Source organism: Podarcis raffonei, chromosome 6 (genome assembly GCF_027172205.1).
Source record: "Podarcis raffonei isolate rPodRaf1 chromosome 6, rPodRaf1.pri, whole genome shotgun sequence".
Classification (NCBI taxonomy): Eukaryota; Metazoa; Chordata; class Lepidosauria; order Squamata; family Lacertidae; genus Podarcis; species Podarcis raffonei.
Genome location: NC_070607.1, coordinates 71,630,192 through 71,640,302, shown reverse-complemented (window position 1 = coordinate 71,640,302; position 10,111 = coordinate 71,630,192). Strand labels below are relative to the sequence as shown.

The window sequence follows — 10,111 nt, the reverse complement described above, 5'->3', positions numbered from 1 at the left end:
CGATGTAAGTTTTGAAATTGTGATAATATAAATAACTGAAGCGCAAATCAGATTTAAAATCAAGGGCTGCACAAGCTGCCCGTAAGAAGCTGCTCAGAGTGCTAGCCTAGAAGATGCACAGTCTCCATCCTCTAAAGGGTTACTGGGTGGGTTTTCCAATGTAAAATTTGGATTCTTTCAAGAATTCCACTATTGCACATCTATTTCCTACAATACAATTCAATGCATGTTGACTCAGAAGTAAGTTTCACTGTGCTCAGTGAGGTTCACTTCCAAGCAAATGTGCACAGGATTGCAGCCCCAGAGAAATTAAAGTGGCGGTTTCATGGCAATGATTCAGCCACTACTTGGAAGTGATATTCCCTCGTTCAGAGGAAAACAAGAGTTGTTCATTTCAGGCATTCTCCTACAAACAGGACTGGAAATGAATTCCAGCTGCTGCCTTTTAAAGAGACCTTGTATTCTCTTTTAAATTCACTCCTAAAGTTGAGAATTAGTCAAGAATAAGTTAAAATTCCTATGAATTTGAAGAAGCACATTCAAATGTAGTGATAAACCTGAGGAATGTGATCATCATGGTTAAATAAATAAAAGTGCTATGCTCTGTAAGTGTGCATTAGCTTTTCAGGTCCTACTCTGCAGCTTGAACTGAGGTGATGCGGGAATAAAGTTTGGAAGGCAAACACAGTTAGATCTCACTTGGGTAAGAAACAGTTAACATAAGCAATGGATCTGTTTACAGCACCTCCGGAGTCTGATTGCAAGGAAGCACTGTTAGCAATAGGATGGGTGGTGCAGCAGCAAAAAGATGCTACTATAACAGAGTAACTTTTTTAAAAAAGTCAAGAACACATTCCAGTTAATGAACATGACCCAGGACAGAATCCCAGAAGTACAGGAAGCCTCTGGTTAGGGAAGATTTCATTTATAGTTGTATCATTCTTGGATTTCGCAAAGGGACTCAGGAGAAATCAATAATTAGTGGGAATAAAATGGCAGGATAACATCCATTTACTTACACACTAGCAATTGTTTAAATAAATCAAGGTCAAGTCCTGTTTACAGTAAGAAGTGCAACTAGCAGAGGCAGTGAAGAACTCACACCATATATGACTTAACGTTCTTCAGGTGCAAATTCTCCCCAATTGTTATTCTTGCCCAAATCCTTCTGTTTCTTCTATTGCAAACAACAGCTTTTCCTTCAGTTGTTCATAACTCTTGTATGGTGGCAAGTCCAAGCGGTTGAAACTGAAAATAAGCAGCAGACCTCACTTTCATTTGAATAATTAACCCACAAACACAGGAACAAAAGTTCCCCACTATTCACACCATTGACAGTTTAAAACGTGAGAGGCATATTTATCTGACATTATTCCTCAACTTTGGTTCACAGCAGCAATCTAGGTACAATACTGTGAACTTCCAGGTTTCTATCTTGTGTGCTAATCTGCTTCATTCTATTAGGAACATACTGTCCACAGGGTTGAATCCAGACTCTGCCCTCAATGAACAGAAGGGCTCCTGCACATACAAGACTTTTAATCAAGGAATCCTACTGGCAGAAGATGGGTGCCTCTTCCAATTTCTCCTTCCCCCTGCAGCTGGCAGTGTCATTTCCCACTGCGAAGGGAAGTGAGCAATGTCTCCTCCCCCACTTATATCAGCTGAAGTGAAGGGTTCAACTTCAGAGTAAGTCTATGTTTATTTCCCAAGACCTTAGGGAATACTGATTTTAACAGGACTGTGAATGAATCTGTTTTTCAATACTGGTGGTTGTTGTTTTTTAAAAAAACGTTTTCACAACTTTTCATTCCTGGGCAGTCAAGAATATATCTAAAATAGAGTGAAGGGGAGCCTCATCAAGGACTGTCATGTAGAATGGTATAGCAACGCTCTCAACATGCTTGAAATGTTTATTTTGGCATCTGACAATATGGTAAATTAAGAAGCAGCGAAGAACATCTTAAATACCAAATTATGTTTTGTATGAAGGCACACCATTTGCTAAAGGCAACACATGATTTTGTGTGTCTAGTGTTGAGACTACACGACCCTAATGATTCCTTGTCAAAACAGATTTAAGCAATCAATTACACAAACCAAATTACTCAACATTTCTTGTGAATTTGATCTAAAAAAAATACAGTACACCTGTCATTCTAGATGAAACCAACATAGGTTAAGCAAAAGTAAAGATACAGCAGACTTATTTTAAGTGCTCATTTTTAAACCAGAAACTTTGGCTCTCTGGGCTACCACACACATTTTGTGGAGTCAAACATGAGTTTGCTATCAAGTGTACAGTTAATAAAGAAGCTCCAGTTGATTATATCTTTATGATGCATACTGATAATTTTGTATGTCACATTCATATGTGTGCCATGTATTGAGATGTAATTTTATACATCTTATGTGTATAACTAAAAAACGTGATGTGGTGCTAAATCTGTTATTTAAATGCCAAATAGGATCATCAACTGTAGAAAGAAGTATCAGAATCACAATTTTCATCTAATATATTTTACTCACCAGGTATGGCTTCTAGGTAACCAGTTTTCTTTGCCAACTTTCTCAATACAAAACTTCTGGGGTCCATTACTCCCTAAAATAAAATAATAATAATACAGGATATGGGAAAATAAAAATTGCAAATATTTTTTTCATAACTAAATACACATTGAAAATAAAATCAGTTTAGGCCCAGACATTTGCATTTGATAAGAAGTAACCCTAAGACGAGTTCTCAAAGTTTTAAGAACTCAGATGTATTTTATGGCAATAGAAGACACTGGTCATACTATCGAATTCCTGTCAGCAAAATCTTCCCAGTAAGTGGCATTGCCAGTACAGCATGGTAAAATATTGTCATGCAAAGCTCTTACATGGGTCAGATATGACCAGGGAGTCATAAAGTGCTTTATGCCCCACGGAGGACCTTAAGGTCCATAAATAGCAACACCCTAGAGGTCCCGGGCCCTAAGGAAGTTAGATTAGCTTCATCCAGAGCCAGGGCCTTCTCAACACTGGCTCCGGCCTGGTGAAACACTCTGTCTCATGAGACTAGGGCCCTGCGGGATCTGATTTCTTTCCGCAGGGCCTGTAAGACAGAGTTGTTCCACCTGGCCTTTGGCTTAGAATCAGTTTGATTCCCTCCCCCTCTTTCTTTTTCCTTTCTCCTCCTGTGAAGAGGCTGCATCCTGATGTTTAAATGTTGTATTTTAGTCTTGTTTTTTAAATTGTATTTTAATCAACTTGTTTTTATTATTGGTTGTTAGCTGCCCTGAGCCCGGTCTTGGCTGGGGAGGGCGGGGTATAAATAAAATTTATGATTATGATTATTTAGCCTCTAGGTGAAATTATGCAATGCTTTATACATTGGGCTGCTTTTGAAGACAATTTGGAAACCATAAGTAGGGCAGAATTTGGCAGCCAAATATATGCTTTGACCACTCAGGCCACCAATTCTGGCCTGAGTAGAAAGTCAATTTGCTCCTAAGCCTAGTTGGAAGTGCTGGTTTTGACCCTATATGCCTCGGGACCACCATACTTCAAGGAACACTTTCCCCCAAAATTTTGAACTGGCAACTCAAGCCAACATTCTGACACACAGGGTCATCCTGGCTCTTGCACACTTAGGAATAATTCTGCATACCCATGAGGTCAGAAAATCCTCCAACTGGTAATCGGCATGTTCCAGTAACAAACTGTAGTAGTCTCATCCTCTTCTCATTATCTATGTCCTTCACAAACTGAAAAAGAACACATTTAAAATAGCTGTACAGACCCCATCCCTATTCTAGTCTTAAAAACAAATAAAATTTATATAATCCATTCTCATATCCTTGTGTTTTGAGGTTCTATTTTTTGGTAAAAGGGCAGTGGAAGGAACAAGGATAGAGGCGTAGGGAAAACAAAGACAGCTTCCATGGGGAATAGTAGTGGAAAAGCCTTTCGAGGAAGCTTATTTAACTAGAGTGCCTGGATAAGCTTCTGAAGTATTAGTGTGAGATATCACTGGTGTTAGCTGTATTCCACTGAAGATTTTGTATGGTTTAAAGACTGTAAAATGTCCTAAGAGGTAACTAAAAAAGAAAAGAAAAGAAAAGAAAGCCTTTCCTCCTCATCCATGATTTCTTTTTCCAAGCCTGGAGATGCCCACATTCTTCAGTGTTTGTTATCTCATTCCCATGTAAAGAAAGGATTTGAAAAAAAGAAACATTTTTGCACAGTTCTGAACATATAGATCCATAGAATAGTTTGTAAGCAACCACAAAGTAGCAGCCACATAAGATCACTTTAAAAAGGCTGCCAAAGGACACTGTACCTTAGTGAGTTTTGTCAGCCATTATATACTATCATTTTTAACTTTGTCACCTAAGTCTGGCTTCACTATTGCCATATTTTTCATACATAGAACTTGTAGCATACGTGCAAAATGTTCCAGCTTCAATCCCTGGCATCTTCAGATAGGACTGGAAAAAGACTGCTGTCTAAAACATTGAAAAGCCACTGCCCATCAATGTACTCTACAATTAAGGTAATACTGAGCTAGATGGACCCTGTTCTGACTAAGTGTAAGGCAACTTCCTATGCTTAAAGTATTTTTACTATCCCTCACATAATTCCAGTTGGAAAGCTGCTACTTTTCCCATTTTTAGATGAGCAAGAAAGGCTGAACAACTGTGACATGCACAGGGTCAAGCAGCAACTATAGCTGGGTATAAACCAGAAACAGTTTTAAGGTGCCACAAGCCTCCTGTTATTTATGCAGCAACAGTCTTAGCATGGCTCCCCCTCTGAAATCTGTTGGCATCCTGTAATCTTAGGTTTATAGGGCTAATACTTAGGTAACAATTGGAACAAGAACAGAAGAGATCCTAGATTCCCCCAAGTTCCATTAGTGGTACATTTGGCACAATTTTTGCTGCAATACAAACCTGCCAAAACCACATTATTTGCTTGCTTGTTCTGGTATAATGTCGGTAGATGGTATGCCTTTGCCAGTCAGTCAAGTCAATCTCTTGCATTCCACACAAAAGCACCTTTTTGAAGAGAAATAGTTGAACACCAGCTAGGTTAGTGAAACTCTGATGCCATGATACGTTGGTGTAAGAGATGATGGAAGAATCTCTTAGATACTCGAAGGGTTAATGAAGAGTTAATATCTTTCTAGACATGGTGCATTTAGGAATTCATTTTCTAGCTCAGCTGTCCAAGTATTTAAAACACAATTGCAGCATCCTTGTTTAGAAGAGTTTCTATGTACAGGACGATGTGCCTCTGTGTTAAAACATGTTAAAATATACTTTGCCGTGTTAAGGTGATCGTCTACCCTTGTATTTGGCTGTGTGATGCCCTCCAGGTGCTATGAAACTACCCTGACCAGAGTCAATGTTGGCTGGAGCCAATGAAGGTTGTAGTCCACAACATCTGGCTACTCCAAGTTAACTAAACTGCAACATCTTTATTATAACTCTGCTATGACTCATGTCATAAAAGTGCACCGCATTTATAAGCCCCTGCAAATATGCTAACCATTTCTCAACTAAGCCTTATGCCCAAAGGATTAGACATACCTCAAGCTCTTTTGCATCAAAGTACTGCAAGTACTGCTGTGGCAAGATCTCATTGAAACCTTCAAAGAAAGCTTGTGTCTGCTCTTCAACACCCCGGGAAAGTCTCCACTCTGCAACCAGCCTGGAGTATGAAAACACACAGTTACTCCAAACAGGCCCAACCAAGTCTGAAAATGTTGATTTTTGATGAGCAACAATATTAATTAAATTGTAGTAGGTATTATAGTAGACATTGCATTTGCAGTGGAAGGTCCACCTCCATGGCAGAATTACAACACTGTGCCGTGCGACACAGACAGAGGTTACTGTTTAAGACTATAGAACACCAGTCATGATAGTTTCCTATGCATGAATATGCTCACGCTGTATTTCGGGGAAGACTAGCTTTGATGTAGCATTTTGACTATTTTACTGATAAGCCCACATCTATTTTACATGTGGGCCTTCATGAAGAGGTTCAATAATACTTCCAAAACATTAAAAAGGGAAAGTTTATAGAATTAAAAAACAAATGGTTAAAAGATAAAATAAACTTGCAAACCAACTTTGAACTTACTTAATGTATTCCTCTTTGTTTTCCTCAGTAACCAGGATGTTGCTGCCATTGGGTTTCAAATCATGGCTCTTTATTTCACCTAGAATTTCCTTATCAACTGAGAAATACATCTCTAGGCCACATTCCTCAATATTGTTTTCCCTACAAAACAAATACCATATATATTAACTACTATTTTCATGAAGTGCAATCAGCAGTATCATTAAACAAGTTGATGTCACAAGCCGAAAATTCCTTTTGTTCATCAACAAATGGAGAGGGAGGCATATTCTACAATGAGATTTTCAAAAATTTGTAAGGAGAAAAGGTTTTCTGAATATTGATGTTGAATGTTCATATATATTTTCTGTATACCAAAAAGTTTGGTATCTATACTAGCTATCCAGTAATAATTTACAGTACCTCAGAATTGGCACGCAATAATATTTAACAGGTACATACTTTACATTTCATATCAAGTATTTTATAATTCCTACTTCCCATTTTAAAAAAACCAAATGGTCAAAGCAGTTTCCAATCCAAACAAAATATTACAAAAAGATTTAACGCTTGGCAAAATAAGGAATGTCAATATTCACTTCAGTTCTGAGGCAAATGTTCTTATTTTTAAAAATCACACTTGAACAGTAAAACTGACTTTTAAAACAAATTGCAAATATGTTTTTAACAGTAATCCATACATATAAAATCACAGCACTGATTTTCAAATGTGCTTACACACACACACAAAGTCACACATTTTAACATCTACAATATATCAAGAATTGAGAAGCTGACTTCAGAAACTCACTTTACCCAGATGAGTGAGTTGTAAAACTCAGGATCTACAGATTCTAAATCCTTTAGTCCTACTGGCTTGTTGAGGATACGTTTGTAGAATGGTAGAGAAAAACCCGTGTCTATAAATTTCACATGGAATAAAGCCTGCAAAAGATGGAAACTATTAATTATTTGTTTTATAGGAATCCTTGTCTAGTCAATCTCATAACCAGCAAACAGGTGCCTGCAGCCTAGATTTTGGAAGAAACAATGAATTAAAGGCCATCTTAAAGTCACTCGAAAACCAGTAACTATTTTCTTAGGTGGATGTGCTGTGTTGATGGTTACTGGTGACAAGAGAAAGGGGAAGCACAGAAAACATGTGAGGTATAATCCCTCCCTGTGTGAAATAATTCCCCATGATACAGATTATGGGTGGGGTTCACCTAATGAATCCCATCTGTGGAACCCTTGTGCAAGGATTTCCCCTTGCGCAAGAGGGCTTTCCCCCCTCCACTCAGGCAGAATTTTCAGGTGGTGCTTTTACTGGAAAATTGGTATAAGATACTATACATTTTGGAGCTGTAGGCTAATATGGATGATATCCAGCAAAGCCACACTCAACAGTATAGCCATTGAAATCAATGGATTCAAGTCATTATTTATTATACTCAGGTGGCCTATAACCCGTACTTCATTAAAACCAGCCCTAGAGTAGGGTGCAACTTAAAAATACACAATTCATAATAAAACAATTTGAAAAAAATCAAATAATAAACCAAATTTACAGCACAGCACAAGCATGACCAAGCATGTTTTCACTGTCGCAAGCATTAAGGAAAAAAAACAGAATTAAGCACCTGGTATGTTTTAAAATACACTAGAGTGTAAGAGTGCAACGCACTGCACTGCAAACAACGTCGTAATCCCTCTTGTCAAGAGTGGGTTTTTTCAGTCTAGGGTCCCCTGGCCCCACATGCGGACTTAAGAGTTTCTGTTACACATTAAGAAAAAAAATCAAAAAAATCCTCATTCTACCAGGAAACTTTCAGCTTGTCCTTACTGTGTTCCCACAAACTCCCCTATTTATTATTTTGTGCTCTGAACTCACCATGGCAATAAATCTGCCAATAAAGTGGAAGTATTTCAGGTGGTCTGGATTGATGTAAGAAGCTGGATTTATCTGTAGGCAGTAGTTATCCTTTCCTGCATATTCAAACAGGCAATACATTGGGTTCAGCACTTCATGCGACAACAGAAAGAACCATTCCCTGAAACCACATAAAGAACTCACAGTCAACACCACAAGAACCAAGTATTAGGTTTAGACATTGTGTACAGATTCCATAGTGCTAATTTAACCTCCAAAGCTAACATATAACTATTGGGGAAATCTTTTATGTTCAACCTGTCCACAGCTAGTTGGAATGAGCATGTCAAGTGCTTGGATAGGACACCAAAAGTAGTTCTCAGTTATAGAAATTCTGGTGCTTCTAAAAAGACTAGGATTACTCAAGGTTCAGATGCAGATAATTAGCAATTTACTTCTGCTGGCTTCAGCTCCTACATGCGCTCCTATCTGAGGCTTATCATTTTTCTTTTGCATTTGGAAACTCAGGGCCAACACTATTCTTGCAATGCCCATGTACATCTCTTAAACAATGTCACAATATTGAGTGAAATTAATTATGTCCAAGATGCAGCCCTGTGACTTCTGATGTGGAATCAGATGTTCGGTTTATAAATACTGATGCTGACTTTACATTTTTTTTAAGCTGAGGAGTGTATTGACTGATATGCTGGGATATTTGGCTTTAGAATAGACACTTACAATCAGTATAGCCAGAGTAGATAAAATCATTTTAAAGATAGTTATACGTATAATGAAGGACTGACCCAGCACTAAAGGTATGGTTATTTTGAGTGCCGCAAAAAACACAAAACTAGGAATCAATTTTAGTGGTTATCAAACTTTTTTGCTGCATCAGCTAAAGAACCAAGTATTGTGAGTCTAGCCCAACTCAGCTGATACAAATCTTACCAGGACACATGAAGATGTAAGTCAGGGGTAGGGAACTGGATTCAACCCAAAGGCCAGAACCTTTCCTCCCTGCAAAGGCCAATTTGACAGCTGGGTGGTGCCACCCACTTGTCAAAATCGGTGACAACTTCAAAGGGGCCTACTGTTGGCAGTGACCAGCTAATTGGTGCCAACAGCAAACCTTGCTTTGTCCATCTGTAGGCACTGATTGGACTCAAACTGTTACTGTAAAGAGACAATTTCCCTCTGCAAACGAGCGAAGTCTGCTGAAGGAAAATGCCCATTTGCAGGCATGTTTTGCCAAGGCACAATTGAGAGCACACTTCAAGCTCCTTATTGTTCCCTTGCAGCCATGTGATGTCATGCGTGGGGTGAATAGGAATGGTTTCCAGTCAAATTAGGAATCCTAATTAGGTCCACAGGCTGAAGCTTTCTCACCAATGATATTAATGTTATCCATGATACTAGAGCCCAAATTTGTTTATTGAAAAGTTGTGTATATAACACACACACAAGCTTTAAATCTGCAAGTTTCCCTTTTCCGGATACTGACAAGCTAAACCCCAAATTAGATAGAACTTTCCAAAGAAAAGGGTCACGGTTTTTTAAAAATGTCAACCCCTCAGAGTTGTCTAAAAAGCTTTCCTACCAAACAATTTCAAGTGCCTATGGTTCTATTTGTTTTACATAGTAAGACATCCCTACCGTGCAACACCTCCATAATCTAATCCTTCTTCTCCAGGGAAAATGACCCACAAACGTCTTCGTAGGTCCGCAGGGCTGAGGCTCATTATCTTAGTGGAAGAAGTATTAGAAGATTAACATTCTAATAATTGTTCACACAGTCATGCACATTAAAATGGACACTGGTATATGGTGGTTTTGCTGTTTTACTCAATTATTCTGGATCAGCAGATCCCTGAAACATTTAATAGGCCATTTAGAGAGGAAGGTTGACATTGAACAGATTAGAGGGGGCTGAAACATAGTTCAGATCAAATACACATACTCCACACATTTTACAATGCTTTAAGTACTGAAACACAGCCCAATTACCTGCTGAAATGAATCTTCAAACAATGTTTTTCTGCTCACTGTGATTTTAATGTGCTGGGGCAGGGCCAATTGCTAAAATGTTAAGAAACAGATTTGAAAAACAAGCCAACTACATAATAGGAC

General features: G+C 38.4%; 1 protein-coding gene across 2 annotated transcripts in view; it reads right to left on the bottom strand.

Annotated features, from left to right (window-relative positions):
• Positions 1 to 229: 229 nt before the first annotated feature.
• The window catches only part of ITCH (itchy E3 ubiquitin protein ligase), a 48,426-nt gene continuing 38,544 nt past the window's right edge, over positions 230 to 10,111 (bottom strand). For both annotated transcript variants that reach the window (XM_053393954.1, XM_053393955.1), the window contains 10 exons: positions 9,989 to 10,060; positions 9,638 to 9,726; positions 8,003 to 8,162; positions 6,923 to 7,056; positions 6,133 to 6,273; positions 5,577 to 5,697; positions 4,938 to 5,042; positions 3,653 to 3,749; positions 2,530 to 2,602; positions 230 to 1,248 (listed from right to left, as the gene is read on the bottom strand). In XM_053393954.1, coding sequence (XP_053249929.1) covers positions 1,149 to 1,248; positions 2,530 to 2,602; positions 3,653 to 3,749; positions 4,938 to 5,042; positions 5,577 to 5,697; positions 6,133 to 6,273; positions 6,923 to 7,056; positions 8,003 to 8,162; positions 9,638 to 9,726; positions 9,989 to 10,060 — 1,092 coding nt within the window. In that variant the 3' untranslated portion in view covers positions 230 to 1,148. The remainder of the gene's footprint in view (positions 1,249 to 2,529; positions 2,603 to 3,652; positions 3,750 to 4,937; positions 5,043 to 5,576; positions 5,698 to 6,132; positions 6,274 to 6,922; positions 7,057 to 8,002; positions 8,163 to 9,637; positions 9,727 to 9,988; positions 10,061 to 10,111) is intronic.